Source organism: Phoxinus phoxinus, assembly GCF_949152265.1.
Source record: "Phoxinus phoxinus genome assembly, chromosome: 17".
Taxonomy (NCBI): domain Eukaryota; kingdom Metazoa; phylum Chordata; class Actinopteri; order Cypriniformes; family Leuciscidae; genus Phoxinus; species Phoxinus phoxinus.
The window spans coordinates 11702301-11726385 of record NC_136892.1 but is presented as its reverse complement, the minus strand read 5'-3'; the positions used below and the strand labels follow the sequence as shown (position 1 = coordinate 11726385).

Sequence of the window (24085 nt, the reverse complement as noted above, 5' to 3'; positions counted from 1 at the left end):
TACAAACGTCTTGAAATACATCATCTGAACAATATTTCGAGGTGTGGTAACTGTAGTATAAGCGGAATAATTGACTCCAGATCGTTGAATTATTATAAAAATAATGCACACCCGAGGTGTAACGGTCACGACGCGAAAATTCAACGGCCTGTCGTCAATTATTCCTTACTTATATGTAAACATTAGCTTCATTTAGATGGACCCAAATAATCCGTTTTTAGCGGACTAGTCGGAATAAAAGTCACATGTAAGTAACCATGTCAGTCTGAATGAATTGGCCACATCTAATTCGATAGGACATGTAAACACTTGATCTGATTAATAAAATGAAACTGGAAAGTTCTTCGCGTCCGAAATAACGTATAAATTATAATAACGCTTGGAATGAGCTGTTGTTGTTGAATATAGTCGTGTCAATCTTAAATTCTGCTTCCACTCATTGTCTGTGAAATGCTGCAAGAGAATGTCGTCCCAGCAGTCTTTGTTTCTGACTCTCATCCACAGACACCTTGTTTTGGGTGCGGGAAGGGGCGTTTTTACTGCTTGATGAATATAAGCAGGATAGCACAAAGCTGCTTGTGCTCATTGTCTCCTAGGACCTAAAATAGATAAATATGAAGTCTGCTTTTTAAAACAAAACAAAAAAGGAGGATGGTTAGTATGCGACAACAGCAGGGAAATATGCATGTCAAAAGATCAAATCCGAAAAGCTTGTGACAAATTCGCACATCAATCCGATCTCTATTTATGTAAATCGATTGAAACAAAAGGTTTCCATGTAAATTATTGATGAAAATCGAATCAGTATGTTTATTTCTTAATATTTTTAGAGAGAAAAAATCATGGGGTGTACTTACTTTATCACAGCACTGTAGCTGTTTTATCAGTTTTAGCTTTGCAAGTGAGTGTGCTGAGGCCAGGGTTGCCAAGTCCATGGTTTTCCTGCAGATTTGGGCTACTTTTAAACTATATTTGGAGTTTTGAAATTAGGTATTTGATTGGACTACTTTTGGGCTATTGTTGATTGGCCATTGGTCTGGTTATGTTATGTATATCTGGCAACCCTGCTGGGGATATAACCAAACGCAATGTATTAATATCACTAATTGGTAAGTTCGAATCTGTCAAATAAGTCTGTTCGTTCGAAAGGTTGTGAATGTGTAATAAACTTTCAAAAAACAGATTCACTAATTTGTTTGAATCATCCTTGAAACTCCCTGAATTGCATTTTGTAGTAAAATATTTTAATAAATGCAAGTGCACTATTTTTTTTCTTTTTACATAGATAAAATGTGTTGAAGGGTGTTTAATATATTGTCGATTATATATATTGTCGGTGATATTTTTTGTTATTTGTTCGATTATAGTGCAGCTTATTATTTATTCATTTATTAAAGTATAGATTAACGTGTTTAACTACTTGCAAAGTTGCTTTCCTTAACACTGGACACCACCAAATGTTGCCCGTCCATGTGTGAGGTTTTTTCCTCCATTTAACCACTAGATGTGTTTGTAGAAGTGTGAACTCTCACTCTCTCTGTGTCTCTGTGTTTTTGTAACAAAGAACAACATGTTTTCCACCAGTTCTGCTCCACTTACAAGGAAAACTAAAACAATCCATCAGTTGTCAGGATCACTGGACCAACTGTGGGAGAACTAAATGGATCCTTGGTCTGGGAGTCTTCCCTCATGTTTCAGTGTGTCTTCCTGAGTCTGCACTTGTGCGCTCATATACTTTGAAGTGGAACTCGCGGAAGCGATATGAAAATGCATCCCGCTTCACCATTCTTCAGTTTTCATGATAGGAAACGATTACATTTCAGTTGTTTATAAACATTACATTTTTAACATTACTTTTTCCCCTCATAAAAAGACCCTGATAGAATAATCTCATGTCTCTTCTTTAATTTGAGAATAAATTAAATGTCCCAAACTGTTCTCAGATTTCCCAGGATGTCAAAGTCTCCCATTAAGTGAGATATTTTAATATAAACTCACTTGGTCTGGAAGAATTGGATGAGAAATGTTTCAATTCTTTCAAGTTTATGGCTATATACAGTTATTGTATGCCATCAACTGTCAATTTTTGTCTAATTTTAAAGAACATTAGAAGTGGATCTAACACAACTGAAAAACAGTTCCCTGAGCTCTGAAAGAGCAATTTTAGGGTATTATTCATGATATTTTGATATCTTTTATATCAGCTTAATAGTTAATTTCAGTTTACAATAGAAAATAAAAGTTCAACCTAATTTTAATTACTGCACTTTTTTTTCTTGCACTACATAACAAAGGTTATTTATTTAAGAACCTCTCCTGCTTAAAGATCTTCTGAAAAAAATCTTAAACTCATGTACAAAACACACAACTGCTCACAGCACTAAATAATGAAACACACATCCAACGAGAAACGGCAGCAGTGGACAGAACACAGAGAGCTGCTGACCAGCATTATCGCCTGCAGACATCTGAGGCTGCCCCGCTTTAAAACATTCCTATTTACGGCACGGCGGCACAGAAATAAATAAATGTGTTAATATGTTGGGAAGGCTGGTTGGAGGGACCGCTGGTGCTGTTTGGTTTTTCTGTGATGATGCCATTTATCAAGTGCTGACAGCCCGTTTGTGAAGTGCTGCGCTACGCGGTCCACTTCAACTCACCGTCCCGCCGTCTCAGCTCTTTGGGAGAATGCATAAACGAGATGTCACGATGCAGAACGACTAGTGTAACTTGCCCGTGGGACTTCCAGGGTGAAAAACACTGGAGATTCTCCACAGTCAGACGTATGCACAAGTTGATGACACAGTTTTTGTATTTATTTAATGTTTTTCCCGAAGAACATGCTGTCTGCCTGCTTTCTGTGTTGTCTTGGCGAAACATGTGAGGGGACCTAGGATAGACCCTTGGGGTACTCCATGTCATCAGGTGAAAATGGAGGGAAAATGGAGGTTCAAATGCATCATGAGGATGTTGCAGGAGTTTTTCCGTGTAGAGGTGAACTATGGAAAGAGGGCATATTCCTGTGACCTTCAATTTTTTTGTTACATGGATGTGTGTGTGCAGGTTCAAGCAAATAGTACAGGTGGTGATTTATGATTTTCAGTGCAGCAAGATGCGACTTGACATTTTCCTGCTGTGGCATAGCCCAGTTCTGGCTCCATGCTTCATTACGTGAGCCTCCCAACGCTATTCCCGACCCAGTAAAAATAAGCCTGCTCACCTCAGCTATGAGTGAATGAGCATGTGTGGATCTGTCTCTGGGGTGGGCGGCTTCATTGTGCTTTGCTATTCTCACCTTCCCCAAAATTTCCATATGGCCATGATGCCACTGCTCCAGTCAACCCTTAAACACACACACACACGGCTGACAGCAACTTTCAAAGTCTTACTTGGTAAGATAAAGGAAACTGATAAATAAGTAAACAATCACATCTGTGAGCAGAAATGGTTGACATTTGGTGTGATGTAGATCATTTCTTATTTATGAGTGTTTTCATGTCCCCTGACCCACTTGCACAGGTCATATGACTAATGCCTAAAATTAGGTGATGCAAATCTGTGTTCTTTACTCTTCTTCTTTTTTTTCTTTTTTTTTTACTACTACTACTTATAAAAGCACATCATGCAATTGTAGTAAATGTTCATATATATATTAGGGCTGGGACATTAAAAATAACGTGTTAAAAAAAATAACGCAGATTAATCCATTCCGTATTGACCTTTGAGCCTTGAGCCGTTCTAGCCACGATTCGACTGTAAAATGAAGGAAGGAGAAGACGAGAACGCGCTGGCGCTGCCTGGATCATTGATTGGAACATTTACTTATAAAAAAACAGCCGGCATTTCAACGTTAATCAAGGTTTCGATTGTACAAAATGAATCAACGTTGAAATCGTGACGTTGTTTCACTGTTGATGTCGTTACGTTGTTTCATTGTTGATTTCGTGACGTTGTTACACCATCTCTTCTTTCAATATGGGTGAATAAAGATTGTATGTCGACGTTGAACCAATGTTGAATTATGCTTCGGTTTTGCAAATTGAATCAACGTTGATATTGTGACGTTGTTTCACCGTCCATCATGGGATAATGAGTCATGACAATGCTGACTGAATTTGTGATTAACTGTACACTAAAATATTGTTAACTGTCAAATTACTTGCAGCAATGGCTTAATTAAACACATTTAATAAAAATATAACACATGCAAAAGATTGTAAAACAAGTTTTATTCTGGAAAAAAAACAAGTCTAAAAAATACTTTCTAAAACAGATGAAAAAACATCTCAAACTTTAAATTGCAGCATTTTCGAAGTAGGCTAATGTTAAAAACCTGTAAAGCAAGTGTAAATAATGTTTATAATTTAATGTTTAATATTAAATGTATAATTTATAATGTTCAATAATTTAATAATGTTCAATTATATTGTATTGATTATTTGCTATAGGCACAATTATTCCAATGCTCACCATCACCATTTGAACATTATTTCAATAACATGTTCAACACAATAATTTTTAATTGATTGACAGCCCTAATTTATATGCGATTTAAAATGCGATTAATTTCGATTAATTAATTACAAAGCCTCTAATTAATTAGATTATTTTTTTTAATCGAGTCCCGGCCCTACTATATATATATATATATATATATATGAACTGTAGAAGTTACAAAGCTTTCATTTTGATGGAAGACATCTATATCCATAATATATATATATACTGTGTGTATGTATGTATATATATACTGTGTATATATATATACACACATGTATGCGTGTATCTTATATATATCTTATATAAGATACACACATACATGTGTGTGTGTATATATATATATATATATATACATACACGCGCACAGTATATATATATTATAGATATAGATGTCTTCCATCAAAATTAAAGCTTTGTAACTTCTACTTCCTACTTCTACTTTAACTTACTCTTAAAAGTTAACAAATAAACCTTATGCAGATATAGGCCTACACGTTATTTTACAAAATTTAGACACTTCTAGCAAATCAAGAAAAAAACTTTTTTTTTTAAAATGTTTTTTAGACACTGTTTGAATTAACTCTTGTTTATTGGGGTACTCCAAAATGTTGGCTTTTCACTTGGTGTCAGACCCAACTGCCCCTCATATAATACATTAAATGAATAGAACAGTTAAATTGTGGAGAGAAAGCTGCTCAAAAACATTATGTGGCAAACAATTCATTCTCAATGAGTCTGCCACAAACCTCCACTGCTTCAACAATGCTTTCATATTTTTAGTTATAATATTACACGAGTCATAACTAACAACGTACTGGGCAGAGCTGGTCATACGGTGACTCTGTAGTGTTTTTTTCTGAATTTAAAAGAGCAGAATGTAGTCTAAAATAACATGAACGTACTCATCAATGCCTCAAAGAAAGAAAAAGAAAACACAATCTCTGACAAGTTAAAACAAATTGGTAAATTAGCACCTGACTTGCAAGTATAGCAAATAACGTTTTGTGGCTGTGATGTAGCAAAAATCTATATTTTAAAAAGCGTCTCTGCCAAAGTTCTTGATTTCCATGTGAACACAGGAAAGAGAACTGCACTTGTCAAGTGATATCATGGGCTCTTTAGATTGCAATGAGGCTTATAATTTCAGAAATGTACAGTAGAGGCATAAGTAGGCAGTCTTTAGCGTACATTATTACCTTAGCAAAACTACAGTCTCTGCAGAAATTCATTATTCTTAATTAGCATTTCTGTAAACAGCATTAACCCCCATCATTTGCCATAGAGGAAAATCTCTGCGGTGCATTTCCACTAACAGTCGCAAACGCAGCATTTTGTTGCAGTTGTTTCTAGTTATTACTTCAGTTGTTCAGAGAGAGAGAGAGGAGGGGAAAATAGACTAGAACATTCCTAGACACTGCTTTGTCTTCACAGCCCCACATCCAGACACCTATTATTCACTATTATCTTTTAACAATGAAATTTACTGCTGTTTGAATTGTGTTTAATGCAGCCTGTAGGTAATATCCCATGATTCCCCAGTAGACAGCCACTTTAGTGAGCTATTTAACTCCCTTTCAACTGCCTTCACTTATCTATTCATTCATTTTACAATAACATACTCCAACTTTAACAGCCAACACCAACCTGTGTTTGGGTTTTATTTAGTCGTGTGTGTGTGTGTGTGTGTGTGTAGATTTTGCCTGTAATATTGTGTACGTACATTTCAAGGTGTGGGATGCCAAGTGGCTTCCTTGTAAAAAGAAATTTGGGATCAAAGGGAAAGGCAACAAACAGGAAGACTATTAGGACATAACATTTCAAGGAATTTGCTTGGCTGTTTTCTACTACAGAAATACTACATAATATTTAAAGCATTCTTTTTATATCAATATTTTGTTTTACTATGATGATTAATTAATTAGTTTTGTATATTAATAAAAATATACAAATTGAACAGATACTGAAGTCATTTCAACAAACATGACATGGACGTTTCATTTATTCAATAGCCTACTTACAATAAGCTAAAAAATGTAATCATGAAGGAATTTCCTGTATTTAGCCTAAAATCTTGATGTTAAAATACTCAAATGCAGTTCTGAGTCAAAATCTGCAAAGGGTAATTAAATGTAACAAATCATGTAAAAGGGTATCATCTTTTATTGGAAAATTATCTAATTTTAGTAATTCGATAATTGCCTTAATCTTTTAAACAACTGAGAAGATTTTTATAAAAATCACCTGTCAAATTTATAATATATATTACATCAGCATCAGAGAGTCAAATTGGACGACAGGTCTAGATTACTCATTTAACAGTTCATCTACTGCCAAAATTATGGAAAAAAAGATCAGTCAAGAATAGAAAATTATTGCAAATATTCTAATCAGGATACGGACTCGGCAAAGTTTTTCAGTTGGATTGGCGTTTATTCTCTTTAGCATGCGCTGTGAAGAGTTTCACTCAGTTGCTTGATCATTCAGATTTAATTTTAGCGCGTGAAGAACCATTTTATACTTATGTGTGTTATGTATTACGTTATTGTCTCTGACAGACAGCGTGTTGAAGCCGCTCAGGCCGCCATTGTCTCCCTCTTTCGGAAAGTGATGTCACAACATCCGGTAGTGTGAGTTTTGCAGGAAATGCTTGAACTCGCTGGACCTCTGCTTCTCGTAAATACTGCAGTGTATTGTGCACGTTATTTTTTGACAGACATCAATGTGATATTCAAATGATGTGGATCTGAAAATAGATGGATCGTAGGGTAATAATGATTTATTTCTTAGCCGGCAAAGTGCTTTCGGTGAAGTGATTGGTATGAGTGTGTCGATGTTTTTAGTTCTAATATTACAACCGACAGCCAGTTTTTGACGGACATGATGACGTGTGTAAGGGCTGAAATATGTTTGATTTTTGGGTAATCATAAAACGTGCTGGAGACGTTCAAAATGCTTTTTACGTAGTTCATTATACAATTTTATTTTGTGGCTTAAATAAATTACATGTTACTCAGAGATTGACATTTGACGTGTCAAAATTTTTACATTTTAAGCGGTTTCAAATTGGTTGACTTTAGAAAATCAAAATGTATTTATTTTTTTCCCAGGGAAGGAGTGGTTTTGATGCACACAGTTGTTTTTATTGTCTCTTATAACAAAAATATTTTCTTTAAATCCATTATTACCCCTTAGCAGATTTTGACTGATGTGGTGTACAGCTGTTGTATATTTCGGCACCTCTCTCTAAGAGGCAGAGACATCCTGCAGTGTTGCAATGTTTCCACGACAGTCAATCGTTCATGGCCACGGTGGCATAATCTATCCAAACAGCTCCATTCCGAAAAGGTTGAGAGATATCGATCCCGGCCACGTGTCATATTTCAACTCCAAGAACGATGTTTTTAATTGACATGGATCTGCTGTTATGGATTATAGGCTAGAGAAAGAAACTGCGGAGGTGCACACCTGGCTCTGATGTCAAGCTTGTATGACTCTCCATTCGTCTGCTCCTTTAATCCCTGCCTTCTTGTTAGCCTTCATCAGATTCAATGTTTTTAATGGAACATATGCAAATGATTCTGTTTTTATCTTATTTCCACTGATCAAATAGTCCACCGCAGCGATTGTGTTTCAAACACTCACCTCAATCCCACCCCTAAAAACATCACTAATCATAAATGAAGTACTTTGACTACTTTACATAAAGCCAGTTAGGGAGGAGAGGGGCTAATCAAGAGTACATCAAACGACTCGTCTTTAATTGAAGTGCAAAAACGGACCCTCTTTCTTTTTCCGTTACCTAGGGCTAATTCAGGCAGCGGCTCTCAGGGCTCCGTCGAGAGGCCGGCTTCTTTTCCAACTCCCAGAAGTCCACGCAGCTACGGACAACAGATGAAGTGCAGTGGGAAATGTAGTCTGTTACTCGACGGCTTGCGGTGCTTGACGGTACGTGACTAATTAGGTCAGTTCCTCTGGCAGCTGCAGGTGAGAGGTGCTTGCTCATGTTTGCTGCGTGTTGAACACCTCCGGGACAATGGAGCTTCAGAGCCGTAGGTTTTTATGGATTGCTGGGGTGAAATGAGTTTCAGGCTTTTAAAGAGCAAGGCCCATGTGTACATTTAGAAAAACTCTCAGCTTGAAAGAAAAAGTTTGATTACCGCAACCTCAATCAGGGAAAGATATCATGAAAGTCCTTATCATAAAGAACCAGTTCTAAACATCAACTAATGTTTGTGCCATTCAAACTACAGGTTAACCGATATGGTTTTGCAATGTCTGATGTCAGTATTTTTATCTAGAGAGAGGGGTGTATAATATAATATAATATGGAAATAACTAACATTTAAAGATAGAAATTGATAGTTTTATTCTGCAAGGATGCATTAAATTCAGCAAAAGTGACAGTAAAGACTTTACAGTGTTCCCAAAAAAACGGGGAGGGGGGAGGGGGGGTATCAAGCGTTCCACAAACATATTACACAGGACAATAATAATAAGAAATGTTCCTTGAGCACCAAATCAGCATTTTAGAGTGATTTCTGAAGGATCATGTGACACTGAAGACTGAAGGAATATAAATGTATTCAATTTTAAAATATATTCACATAGAAAATGTATTTTAATTGTAATAATATTTCACAACAATTACTGTTATAACATTATTGTGCAGCCTTGCTGATCATTTAGACTTCTTTCAAAAACAGCTCTGAAAAAAACTGAGGCAAACCAGGCAAATGTTTCCATCCTAATTTTATTAATCAAAGAAAAGAAAGAAAAACCTACCAAGATGTCCATAGGGGTGTTTTTATTCATTGTGGCATGTGCAAGGCTGTGATAAATGTCTGTTGCCATTTTAAAACAAGATTCAACATCATTGATAGCTGCCGATTTGTGATTGCGTTACCTACGGAGTCGCTAGAAATGTTTAAAAATAGATTTGAAGAGGCAGCGTTTTATTTTCAACCGATAAGTGTCATTTTTCATCGTTGTATTTACAAGCATGCTCGCTCTGAATGTGCAGAAGGGTACTTCTCATCTCTTTTGTGTCACTAAAAATGTATCCACGTAATAACAACGTCAGGATAGCAAACGCTAAAGCATTTACAAGTCTTTATAAACGGGTAAAAACAGATGGGGGAGTACTGTAATACTGTGTTTATAGCAACATCAAATGAACACTTTTTTTACTTTTTAAGTTGCAATAGAGAAAACATTTTCGTGGGGCAAAGAAAGACGGCAAAGACGTACAAAGAATGTTGTTTCAAGATCACTTAAGCATCCTTTTCAAATGCTGATTAAAATACAATGGAAAACAACAAACCAGATAATAAAATAAACACCAGAATAATAAACTTAAGGCAGGGAAACGACAACATGGGAAAAATATTTGTACACTTTCAAAAAAAAAAAATACAACAAATTAGAAAGAAAAATGTTGATATAGAATCTCTTTCTTGAGAGGCAAAACAACAATTGTAGACTGTTTATTAAAGAAGCACACGTGTCTTATTTGGAGTCTGTCAGCATAATATTTGTCTAATTTGTCCATTCATGTAGAGATGCTGTGGACAAAGTTCTCTACAGACTCGTCAAGACAGTTGTGCTGTTCAGGATCACTGGTGCACAGAATCATGGGGGATCAGCAGATAACACTCAATAATAATAATAATAATAATAAACTGGAGATAGGTTTCAAAGGAGGGTGTTGTGTGCTTCACATAAGGAAAGGTAATTCATCAGGTAATGAGATTTTAATCCAGAAAAAAACTTTGTTTTTAAATCTCAAAAAAGTGAGGGATGTAGAAGTAGTCAAAACAAGAGAGAAAGACATTTTTTTTTTTTTTTACAATCGGTGTGTGTGGTGTTGAAAGGTCAGCAACAAGCAGTGCTCCAGAAACACACACTAGTCTCATGAGGACCCAAACACACTGCACCTCCACACACACACACACACACACACACACACACACACACACACACACACACACACATACATGTACATACACACTCAAGTCCTGTACAAGGGTTTCAGGTGACTGGTCACCCATACCACTTTTCCACCGGAAAAAAGCCCCATGAACCCTTCTCTGCATCGCCCCATCCATCTCTGGGGGGAGACGTCTGTCGTGGTTGTGGGACTAAAGATACAAAGCTTCAGTACATGATGGGTGGTTTGGAGTAGGGTCTGTTTTCTGTAATGAAGGAGGAAAAAAAACTGTGAATTACAGCGATTTTATATATATTTCAGTCATGACAACTCCAAGTAGTTTAGGCATGTTAATGAATATGGCAATGCTGCTGCTTACTACTACAGAGTAAGTAGTACTGCCATTAGATACACAGAAATGCCTCTGTAAGTGATCTAGACAGGTGGAGCTGGGGGAGGTGGAGGGTTTCCAGAGGTATTCTGACACTGAATCAGACTGTTTAAATGTTGAGCAAGCCATCTGATTGGCTGCAGAATCAGCAAAGGCCAATCAGCTTGTTCCACGTGGTAGTGGTAGCTTGCAGATTGCATATAAAGGACCCATCAACCTGCGCCATCTATCATTTTTAATGACTGAACTATATTACTAGGTCCAATACCATTTTAGAGCTGTATCTATTAGAAAGCAATAACATAAACACATGATTTTAGCACAACTGTTCTAAAATTAATATTCCACCAACCCCAAGAGAATCAAAAGAATTATAATTAAAAAAGGAACAAAAACAAAGACAGCAAAATGTAACAAGTTTTCTGAATGAATCATGTTTGCGGTGGCCGCACTAGATCAGAGAGAAACAGCTGGTGGTTGAGGGGCAGGAGTGCTGCAGATGCATGTTAATCGAAGAGCTCGCAGCGCACCATCACACAGGAAGCAGTTCATTAGGACTCGAGTGCTTTTACATGTCCAACATGCTCGTTTCTGCAAGCACCAACAGATGAGCTAATATGTATGCAGGATGTAAACAAAACAGCACAGTTGTCAAGATACATGGACGACGAGCAAGCGTAAGAGAGCGAGAGCAAGATGTTAAACTGGGCATGTTTACACCCCTCACATAATCTACAGGCCACCCCAAATCTGTCCACTTTAAAACTGGACATGGAAAATGAAATTTGTCCAGGGGTTATGTGAAAAAGATGCATTGATTGGTTACATTTTCCACAAACATAACATTCTTTGAATTGGGACACTGGATGAGTGACTACAATAAGAAAATTGTGTGCCTATTGTTTAATAATAATAATAATAATAATAATAATAAATAAATACATTTCATCCATTTGGCAAGGTTGTCAGATTTTGGTACTGACAAGCAGTTATTGGCCAATAATCTCATCATGGCCAAATATCAGTCAATTTGGGAAAATCTTAATTTTATCGGTGTATATTACTACTATAAAATAAGAATCACACAAATTAAGGTTTTTAAATGTGAAATCCCATATTTTGGTAACAGGGTTTCAACTATAAAACAGCTAATATAACATTTTAATTCCTTGAAGTTGACAGTCAAAAGTTTCTAAAGTTTAAGCGCTGATTATCACTGATTGTTTGTCGAAAGAATTTCAGGCCCTGTTTTTGTGCCCCATTCGTAGAAAGTGCCGGTTAAATTGTGAATTGAAGTGCTTTCTCATGTTCAACCCTCTTTGTTCTTAAGCATACATGGAGCATGAATACTAAATGTGCTATATAAACATTACATATGACATTCATATAATATATGAACCATTTGCAATGTTTGAATGCCACATTGAGGGCTGCTGGTGCTAAAGGGAGGCAGAGACGCTGGAAGAGATAAATAGAAGGCGGCTATTTCACTTGCTCTGAAATATGAGTTACGAGTAATATCCTGAAGTGCAATTAATTGAGTCCTATGGCTGACAGCAGACTAAATCTGCCATGATGAAGCTGTACCCAGGAGACACCGGAGCAAATAGTTCATACACTTAATACAGAGACCTGACAGAGCAGGACACTATCTGTTTTGTTAAGCGGGAGGCGGGCCAAAATACCAGTATTCAATGCTTTAAGAATATTAATTTCACTATTGTGAATGTTGGGTGCTTTCCCTCGTAAAATCAATCTAAAAGTATTTTAATCTGCATTTTTTTTTTTTTTAACTCATATTATTTGTAAAAAAATAGTTGTAATGAACTTGTGAAAGCAATTTTTTTAACTCATCTTCTAAATAAGCCACATTTTATATTCAGCATTGAAAAGTATGTTATTCCACATTTGGACAAGATGTGCTCTTCAATGTGCAAACCATTTTCATATTGACATTTTTATATTTTACCTTACTGATTTTTATCTATTAGGTGTTGTAGCCCTAAAACATTACATTTCAAAGTTGTATTCAAGGCAGCCGTTTACATATTACATTCTCCTCCTCATATCGGTATTTCAGTAAATGAGTAACTGTTTCCAGCGATGAGGTCAACCCTATGCATCTTTGGCTCTTTTGCCCCACATGTAGAATACTGTAACTAGATGGATGGGGAGGTGAGGGTGGTCCTCCTCTGGGACCTCCTCCTCACCAACACACTCCATATTTAACACTGCTCCCCTTCCTATAGCCACGGTCTCAATTATTCTCTCGAAACACAAACCTCTTCCTCATCCTTGATTATTCACACTCGTTATATCACTGCACGATACCAATTAGTGGGTTGAAGAAAATGTAGCACTGGATATGAGTGGTATATTGAAGTTCAGTGTGTTCAGATAGACCCATACGAAATCTGCACACTTTCCACGCTGATTGTTGGAACATGTACGTAATTCTCTGAAATGACGCCGGTTGAGTGTGACTACAATGTTTTGAGTTCGGTTTGCTCCTTAATTACATTTTCACCTCACCTCCCTTCTTCACTCGCTCTCTCCCTCCACCACTCCACACTTCTCTTAATCGGCTTGTAAAATGATGTCACCTTCCTTTGTGTTCAGCAGTTTTCTGTTAGCGCCACTTGTCTTGATTAATCAAAAAAGGCACGGGTCATCGTAATGGCCCAACATAGAGGTGGAACCTGAGAAAGCGCAAAAAGCTTTTAGCCCGACGAGTGGGATCTCGGCAAGGACAATCAAACCTAATGAAATCAGCTGTCACTGCTAAGCTTGCAAAACTGTGAAGTCCGACTTGGGAGAGAAGCACGGGCTAATTAGATTTTTGCCGGCTGTAATGGATAAATGTGGTGAGGTTCGGGAGCTCGGGGAGGGGTGGAGCGGACAACAGACTTCATACACAAACTCCCCAGGTGGGGCGGCTGCCAGACTTTGTAAGCTGATTGCACAGACACCTTTCCTCTTTCAGCTTGACAGAACTTCTAGATAAAGAAGTGTAGAGATAAAGTGATGATCCGTGCATCCGAGAGAGGACGGGATCATTATGATTTTTTTTCTTCCTGAACAAAGCAAGCATTCCTTAGCTAACTGATCGGATACGCTCTTCGATAGTTTGTTACTATTAGTTTGTTGTTTACACTGAATAAGTAATCTACCGCCATGACATATATTTTTATTGCTGAATATTTCCCTTCATATTGCAAAATTAGTTGTTTTACATAAGAATTTGAGTTGCCACCACAAACAACATGACAACATGCATTTGTGGATCAATAGTTCTAAGCTCGCTCAACAGAAGAGAATATATGATACATTTTACAGCCCTAATCTGAATTATTATATCACCTATATTGAAGATGTTTTTTTCCCTTTAAGATAAGATATTAAAGTGTAATGCAAGGCTGTTTTCTTCAGTTTTTCCACTGCTCATGAAGTGCAGAACAGCCTAAAACTGTGTCAGAGCGATTACGGCCCCATCGTAGAGAGCCTAATTTGCACCTCGTATTAGCCTCTGCATTATGGGGGAAAGGTCTGATCTTCCCGCTTCCTGGTTCTGCTCATTGCTCTAAAGGTCAGGGGCGTTGTGACGGAGCTCTAACACTAATCCCTGCTGTAACACTCACATTAGTGACGCCTCAACTCAAGGCACAGGCCGGTAAAGCAGGCTATAGGGAATTCTTCTGGAAGCAGGCCTCCACACTGCAACTAAAATGGTCGCAAATGCAACAACATATTGCTAAAGTAGTTTCATTTCAGTTGTGTCTCGTTTTAAAATGAGCTAGGAACTGGAATTTATAACTAAAGATGCATATGAATAACAGAGTTTTGTTGTAACAAATGGTATTCATTCTAAAAAGAAAATCAAACATTCCACAAAAATATTATTTGTCATTGTTTAACAAAGTGGTCGGATCACTGATCTATATAAATTACTGGCTTGCTCATGACATCATAAAAAGTGAAGCCACCGTGCCGACATATTGGTATTCCATATATTCCCTCACATTCTATTCAATCAATAGGAAATCATCTGATTTTAATGAGGAAACATTACCTAACAAGTTTTTATATCGGAAGTCGCAACACAAACGTCCTAAACATTTAAATAGTTATTTGTTTTAAGTTGGGAATTTCCCCGGCTTATTAAAAGTTATGTTCATCTTCATTACAGTCGCAAAATATCTAAACAGCTGACGGACAAGACAACTCAGCATTTGCGTTACAAATGTCAAAATCATTGTTGTAAGGCACGGAAATAAAATTCTATTTGTCATGTACTGTTATTCACTGTAGTTATGTAATTATATTGTGCTATAGGCCTAATACTGTTTTTTATTCGTACAGTAAATTATTCGACAGTTTTTTTTATTAACAGCATGTATTTCGAAGCAGTAAAGATAACAACTTAAACGTTGGTTAAATGAATAACTAGCTCGATATTTACAAATAACACTTAATTCATATGCAAACTGAACGCAAAACTGGGTCTGAATAAACTGGGTCTGCCTGAAAAAAAATATTGCAATGCTTTTGTGTTCTCTCACAAAAGTTTCGAATTTCCTAGAGAAACTTTGTATTCACTCACATGTCTATTTAGTAGCTCCATAATGTTGAATTCATTGTAAGGGAAACTTTAAGACTCTCTCCAATCGCTCCCATCGCTCTCTCCAAACCGCCAGAAATATCCTTACAAAAAAAGGGACCTTTATATTGGCTCCCTTAGTCAATTTTTAGGCCTGATTGTAAGTGTTTAAAAGTGCAGCAAAATAGATCTCTGTAAGATTTCAAGATCAGTTGGTGGGTCGCGATTGTTACTTTTGTACAATAAAAAAAATACAGGTTTGTGTGTGCAAAACAACTGATCTAGTTTCAAGACCATTTTCTCGAGTCATGAGTTACTTGATGTCTCACAAGATTTGACAACAGCATGCTCTATTCTGTCTCCAGATGTCGGCCAACAAAATAACAATTGATGTATTTCTCAGTCTAGTCTAAGGCTGCCTGTCTTTGATCTGCAGGTTTTGTAAATCTGACCTGGAGTTGAAAGTTACAGACTTTGAAACATGAGATGGGCCACAGATTTAGGGTGAAGTAGTGTCTGATTCAACCCGAGAAACCTACAATCACCCGGGGATGACCCCTTTACACTGCGAATGAACCCTGGTGCCGCCCCAAAGAAGAAGAAGAAAAAAAAAAACTACTCTGCAAACGCTTCAGCAGTGCTCTGTTACAGAGCCGCTGTCAAAGCCAGAAGAAAAATTGAAGTCTCTTTATTTGCAGACTGTGAAATTGGCTATATAGGGGAAAAACATTTTGCTCATTTTCAGCGGAGCACTTTGCAGCCCATTTCCACTGCATCTTCTGTAAACATATGTATTTATTCACCTTCCCCCAGCCCCACATTTCAATAAGATGTACGGCAGCGGGTCTTTAATTCGCCGTCAGACGTGTTGATAATAGGTCCCATTTATCAAACACAACTTTTGGCCAGATTTGGGAGGCTAGCTTGGAGGGAAGGAGGGAAAGACAGATGGAACAGGGATAAGAATGAAACTGTATGAGTGTGTGCAGAAGCGCTGTAAAGCGCAAATATATCTCGGGGAACGGAAGCGTGAAAGGCACATGAAAACATCAGTTTGTAATCTCACTCCTGAAAGAGTTGGACATCTTCAAAGGGACCCAATGAGATGTAAGGCAAGTTCAGGGATTTACTCTGGTAGTTTTGCTGGGATTCGGCCCCAGGAGACAGGGGGGCCTCTGGACCATATGTACAGCACATGGCTGGTTGCATCTTCTCAGCTGTGGACACTTTTACTTTTCATTCAAATACCGAATGACTCATGTCAGGTCTTTATTTCGAGTTTTGTAGTTATACATAGTTTAAATACAGTATGTGTAACTTCTTACCTTGTACAGCCGAGTTCTCCTGCTGGTTGCCATTATGTTCAGACTTCACCTCTGGTATCACTGCCTCTAAAACCAAATATTTCACACAATTAGAGCTCTCGCTACAAGTACTTTATCAGTAAAACATGCCATTGTCTCAAATAAATATATTTACAAAAATTATATAATTAATCATTTTTTATGGAGTTGCACCATCTGACATTTTACAACCTGATAGATTTATTGACCTTGATACTAAATCACGAGGGTCTTCCGGGGTCCTCTCAGAGGAAATATTTTCTGTTTGATTTTTGGTTTTTCTATACATTGGTTGTACCACATGACTGATTTGGTGTTCAAAATTTCAAATATTTATAAGCTTCACAGCTATTTTTTACTTAGATTTTTTTTAAATATTTACTTAATGCTCCCCAATCATATAAACATGAATTTTGAAAATTATGAAGCCCCTATTTATACATTTAAAAGTGGGGCATCATGTCATTGGACTTAAAGTAAACATGTAAAAGCGTTGGCGACCCATTTTGATTCTGTAATACAACGTATTATTGAGTGAAACCTGATATTCAGCAAGAACAAAATGTAGTTTGATTTTATCCATTAGGAATTAATTAGATGGTGAAAGAAATCAGAGGTGGAAAAAGTTAAATATTAAAAATGCAATACTATTTAAGTTTTGGGTGAAAAATGTATACTTTTATTCAGCAAGGTCGCATTATCTTGATCAAAATTGACAGTAAACACATTTATGATGTTACAAAATATTTATTTTAAACCATTTCATGGTTTCTACAAAAAATAAATTAAGCAGCACAACTGTTTTCAACATTTATAATGATAAGAAATGTTTCTTGAGCATCAAATCAGCATATTAGAATGATTTCTGAAGGATCATGTGACTAGAGTAATGATGCTGGAAACTCCGCTTTGATCACAGGAAAAAAATCATTTAAATTTCAAAGAGAATTCCATTTTCAAATAAAGTTATTTTAGATTATAATATTTCACAATATTACTATTTTTACTGTTTTTTTTTTTTTTTTTTATCAAATAAATGCAGCTTGGTGAGCATAGACTTTTTAAAAAACCTTACCAACCCCAAACCTTTGAATGGTAGTGTGTATTAGTAAATATATTAAAGTAAATAGATTTTTTATTTTATTCTAGTTCAGAATAAAAAAATTCTAGTTCAGTTTAGTTGAGCTGCATTTGGAAATAATCTCCACAACAAAGGCAGCGTCGCACGGATAAACAAACGAGGAAGTAGCGTTATCTGAGGAGAGATGTGACGTAACAGCAGACGTACACAATAGGGATCTTTTTCTAGCATTGCCCGCAGATGAAAGGCAAAAACAAAAGGCATTTCTCCTAATGAATTCCCGTCTAATCAGCCTTGGCCTAATAATTGCCCCAGCACTCAAGAAAATACTTGCAGATGTCTTGAAAATGTTTTTGTTTTTTTCTCGATTCAAATTCTGCTTCTGTTAAGATATTCACAATTAAACAAGTGTAATCAAAACAACAGCAAGCGATTAGGAAAATGGTTTGGCCTTGATAAGTGCGCGCATTTAAAGCATTTATGATAAACATCAGACTCCATTTCCTCAGCGGAGATTATGAGGCTAATGCATCGCTAATAGTTATGACTGAGACGGAAATACCAATATCAGCACCAATTACCAAAATATGAGAAAGAACATAAGTTTGAATGAAATATTGATGGACAAACAGATAAAATATCTGAATAGGCAGATCTTTAAAGATAACATGAGAGAGTATCACAGGATAGACTGTAAAGAGGGCTATGTCTGTGTATGTTACACCATGTCCAAACAAGGTGTGACACGAGTTTCCAGTGTTAAGTCAATATTCTGTTGTCAATAAAAACAACATAATCACAGCCAAATAGAACACGTGATTTTTAAGAAAATGTACTGAACAATTGACCACCCCCTTTTTTAGTGATTCTGTAAACTTGTATTCATTAATTTCTCCATACATATTTAAAAAATGTCCTCAAGAACTGTTATATGCCTTAAACCAAACCAAAAAGCATATTATAAGAAAATATGAAAAAGAGAATGGTAGAAAACAGGGCTTGACATTAACTTTTATGCTCACCAGCCACTGTGACTAGTGTTACTAGCCACTCAGCATTTTCACTGTCCATTTTCACGATTTTGACATTGATATCATGAGAAGAAACTGCCATAAAGATATTTTTAGAAAAATGAGTAATGCAAGCATTTCAGATATTTCGGTATCGATATGTATCGAAAAATCTATATTTTTGACAATATTACATTGCACTTAGTTTATTATTTCAGATGCCTTTTTAAAAGACAGCAATGTGTATATTATATATACCATTCAACCGCCAAAGTGGCTAGTAGTGTAGTAGCTAGTAGAGGCAGGAGTGACTGCGTTACACACCACTGCTGAAATCCATCCGCCTTTGGTGGGGTGGTGGGTGTTAATGTCAAACCCTGGTAGAAAACCTAAATTCATATATGTGGGATGGCTACTCAACCCATAACGCATTGATAACTGAACTAAATCACAAACAACTGTACCATATAGTCCACCAAAGGAAAGTCATTCATTAGTGCAGGGAAACCGTCTCAAATTGACATTTGCAATGCTTCATGGGACTGGGCGGCCACTGCTGAGCTCTTTTGGCATAGTTCTCATTTCCATGATAACAGAGACTTCTTTGATTGGTGGATCTTTCTTTCAGGAACAATTGCATTTCCACCTGGACAATTAAATACTGTCCAAAATTCCAACAATATTCATAATTTAATGTTATATTGTAATAGGCCTATGTTAAAAACAAACAAGTGTTTTAGCAAATATCATTGATTAACAATCTTTGAGCTCATGGTAGAATTTTTTTTAGACTTTTACTTCAGGAATATTTTTAACCTGTTGATCTCATAGCTATATGGAGCTGGATTTTAAACCAATGAGATTTCACGATGGGCTTGTCATTTATTGTGTCAAATCAAAAAAGCAGAAGCCCACCGTTGAGACTCATGCGGAGACTCTCAGGAGATGTGGCCTGTTTGAGAGCCTGTTCCACCTGCTCTCTCCTCTTGGACTCAAACTCCAGAGCCTCCTGCAGTTTCCTCTTTGCCTTCTTTTCCTTCTTCAGACGCTTCTGAATAGTGGCTGTGGGAGACAAGAAAGAGGTTTGAACAAACATTCAAACGTAAAACACTTCGCTCGTTCAGCATGGTGTCTGAAAACACACGGAGACGCCAGCGCAGACTCGCATTCACACATTAGAGACTTGAAAGTGCTCATTAGCACTAGCAAAACAAAAACATATGGTGCGCTACGTGCAACAGCTTCCAGAAAGGATATGTAAAATTGCAAGGTTTTTTAGATGTTCAAAGTAATAAACTAATGGAAATATGGCCTAGTTAGTGGTGTTTGCTAGGGCATCACTATTAGCATTACTCACATTCACTAACCCTACACTCTTAAAAAATAAAAGTTCTCCAAAGAACCTTTCAGTTCTTAAAGGGATAGTTCAGCCAAAAATTACGATCTATTTATGAACTTTTTGAAGTGAGAAAGTGTCGTAGCTGTCAATGGAGGGACAGAAAGCTCTCAGATTTCATCAAAAAGATCTTCATTTGTGTTCCAAAGATGAATGAAAGTCTTATGGGTTTGGAACGACATGAGGGTGAGTAATTAATGACAGAATTCCCTTTAAAATAAACTTTTTTTTGTCTTGGTGTGAAGAACATTTTAATAATCTGAAGAACTGGTTTTCAAGGTTCTTCATGGAACCATTGATGCCAATAGAGAACCTTTATTTTTAAGAGTGTAAGTACGAGTAATCTTTCAAGCACTACTAATAAAATAAAAAAGTTTAACCTACCAATTCACATTTATAGGACAACACAACAGCTGTACACACACCTAACGCCAACACATGTTCACACAGCACAATGTTTTCACACAACACAATCTCTGAATATGTGCAAACATAATCAACTCTGTGTATATGTGGATTCACAGCAATTAACAGCCTTTTGAAACACTCCGACTCTGGCAGAAGACCTTTAAACAAGCTCCCGGCATGTTCGCTCGCTTACAGCGTTAAACGTACGTCCCTTCCTCCTCGCACCTCTAATTACTTGCCTTTGATTGGCCAAATCATCCACCATATAACAGTGCGCATTAAAATAACATGAAATGCTGTAACAGCCATGGCTAATAAATTATTGAGGTGTTTGTACATATTGTCAGAGTTGTTATCCAGCTGAATAATTGGCTTAATTTCTTGGCGCAAACGACGGGAGTTGAATTGGCAGTAAATCCACTAGTGACACGGTTTGGTTGCGATGTAAGGAGAGAATTGGCGGCACACACTCTGAGCTTTTTCTGAGTGTTCGTCATGCGTTAATGTGTTTACTACAAGAAAATGATGATGATGATCGTAAGACCAATGAATTTCCATGACTTTTTTCAGTCATTAGTGAATACAGGATAAGACTTCATTTAAAATTATTTCATAATTATTTTAAAGATGATTTTACATACGATTACACATCATTAATATAAATATTTATTATAATTATATAATTGTATAAATATTTATTTATAAATTTATAAGATATTTACTTAAAATAAGTCATATAATTACTATAAAAACTTCCATTAATGTTCCTTTTTTTTTTTTTTTTTGATTCCTATGACTGTGGGAACTCTGGACCTAAAATATAACTGGGTCAAAATCACCATAAAGTGCCTTTGAGACCTCACAATTTCCTAAATAAAAATCTGAGATTTTCCATTTAACTTAATATGTGTTGTATTAAGGAGACCTTAGGCTGTTAGAAATGCATATTGGTCAAGCTCCATCACTTTTTTATAAATTAACTGCAAGCTGACAATATACGGGCAAACCATAACATAGGTCCACCCTGTCATGGACAAATTCAAAATAGAATAAATACATTTTCATTGCTTAGGGATTATAAAATGTAGATCTACAGAAAGATAATGTGTCCCTTTCCCAGCAAAACATTTTAGTTAATGGTAAAAGTTTTTTGATAATAATGAAATTACTGCCTAAATATGTATTGGTGACAGGGTGGACACAGGCTTGGTGACAGGGTGGACAATGACAGGGTGGACATTTTTGGCTAAAGTTAGCATTTAATTAGCACATGGTGTACATGCAGTTAGCAAAGTCATTCACTGTTGAAGCTGACTGTGCACTGCTTAAAATATATATTTTGAATTTCTGAAAAGTTTTTATATTAATTAATATTTCACAATGACAGGGTGGACATGTTAAGCTTGACAACACGCAACTACAAACACAATATGATGAAAATTAGGAAATATAAGTGTAGATACTTATTGTGTGTGCAGCAGATGTTTTAACCTCCACTGAAGAAAGACCAAATGGGGGAGGGGGTGTCACTGAGAACATCAGTTGGTTTCTTAAAGGGGCGTTAACCCCATAATGACAGGGTGGACGCCAATTTCAGGGACACATGCAAAATGCTTAATATTATTATGAAAATAAAATAGAAATAATCAAAATGACTTGTTTTATTAAATAACTTGTTGAGGACAATAAGTACATTCAAAAAGTGTTTTAATTTTATGTCATTTAACCACTTTTTATACTCACTGAAGTTAGCTGAGCAGCATGTGGGACATTACAAAATCACATATATCCAATCAAAGAAAATGGTATAAAATCAGAAAAACACATTTCAAGAGACTTATCATTGTACTTGTATGTGTGTAAATGTTTGGCCACTTATAATAATACCTCAGAATTTCATTATTTTGCATTATGTTCATGATGACTGAATGATTCTGATGAGGACACCAAAGGCACTTTATAGTGATATTGACTCAACTATTATCTTAAGTATAGTAGTATATAGTGTAAAAAAAGATTTTTTTACACTATATACTTTTTTTACACTTTTTTGTTTTAAATAAAACAGATTATTGTGTTGCGTTTCGCAAGAAAATGCTTTCTACTTCAAAATGTCACATTTAATTCAATGTTTTACTTGTCTCCTCTTTCTGAGTAAAAATTGTTACACCAACTGGTAAAACTTTACAATAAGGTTCATTAGTTAATGTATTAACTAACATGAACTAACCATGAGCAATACATTTGTCACTGTATTTGTTAATCTAAAATACAGCTGTTTATTGTTAGTTCATGTTAGTTCACAGTGCATGAACTAATGTGCACAAGATTTTAATAAAGTATTAGTAAATGTTGAAATTAATATTAACAAAGATTAATAAATGCTGTATACGTGCAGTTCATTATTAGTTCATTTTAACTAATGTAGTAACGAACCTTATTGTAAAGTGTTACGCACCAAATTGATTTCAGCGTATGACGACGATAGTTCAATAATGAAGCAGCCTAACGTCCTCCAGTTTAATCAGGTGTGTGTACGTACCTCGGCTGTGCAGTTCAGAGGTGAGCTGTCTCTCCAGACTCTCTCTCATCTCTCTTTCTCTGTACAGCTCCATCTTTAACTCCTTGCGTTCCTGTTGCACGTGTTTCTCCTGCACACGGGCATTATCCACAGCCACCTTCAGAAGCCCCTGAGCCGCCAACAGAACACAAGACACAGTCGATTTTAATACACAGATAAACATCCGCAGTTACCTTATGCAACATGCATAATGTATATACTTTAAAGCAGTGGTCCTCAACCAGGGGGCTGGGGCCCATTAGGGGTCCTCAGCAAACTTACAAAGGGGTTGCAGGATAACTTCATTGTAACAAAACTTACAAACAAGATGTGAACTGAAATCATATTTCTTTCCCCCCTCCTTAATGTTATTTTTTACTGATGAACATTGTTTTATTAAACTTCTGGAATCACAAAATGAATTGTGGTCAATCATTCTACCTATATTGACTCTCCCAGTTTTTGTTAATAAGATTTTATACTTATACACGCATCCATAAGCTTTTGAAGCTATACTAAGGATTTGTGTGAGGAACACACTGACATTTAAATCATTCACTGGCAATCTTGTCAGACATGGTTCAGTATGAACTGACTTCACTTTTTGGACTGAACAATTCCTTACAAACATTCACAAACATAACACACACTGGATGTACCTGGATGTTAGTAAGCAATGTCTCCACTGAAGAGAGGCCATCTGCAAACAGGAAGGGGGCGGGGAAGCCTGGAGGAAGAGTCTGAGTGCCCAGAGGAAGCTTCTCGAACCCTGACTTCTGCATGGGCAAAGCTAACTGAGCCTCATCTGGAAAAACACAGAACATGATATATGTTGTGAATAGGCACAACAGTGGTTTTATGACTGTCAACATT

General features: G+C 36.4%; 1 protein-coding gene across 4 annotated transcripts in view; it reads right to left on the bottom strand.

Moving 5' to 3' along the window:
- Positions 1-9239: 9239 nt before the first annotated feature.
- dacha (dachshund a) overlaps positions 9240-24085 on the bottom strand; it is a 155985-nt gene continuing 141139 nt past the window's right edge. For all 4 annotated transcript variants that reach the window (XM_079585591.1, XM_079585590.1, XM_079585593.1 and 1 more), the window contains 5 exons: positions 23872-24017; positions 23195-23342; positions 19764-19910; positions 16740-16805; positions 9240-10691 (listed from right to left, as the gene is read on the bottom strand). In XM_079585591.1, the coding sequence (XP_079441717.1) occupies positions 10654-10691; positions 16740-16805; positions 19764-19910; positions 23195-23342; positions 23872-24017 (545 nt within the window). In that variant the 3' untranslated portion in view covers positions 9240-10653. The remainder of the gene's footprint in view (positions 10692-16739; positions 16806-19763; positions 19911-23194; positions 23343-23871; positions 24018-24085) is intronic.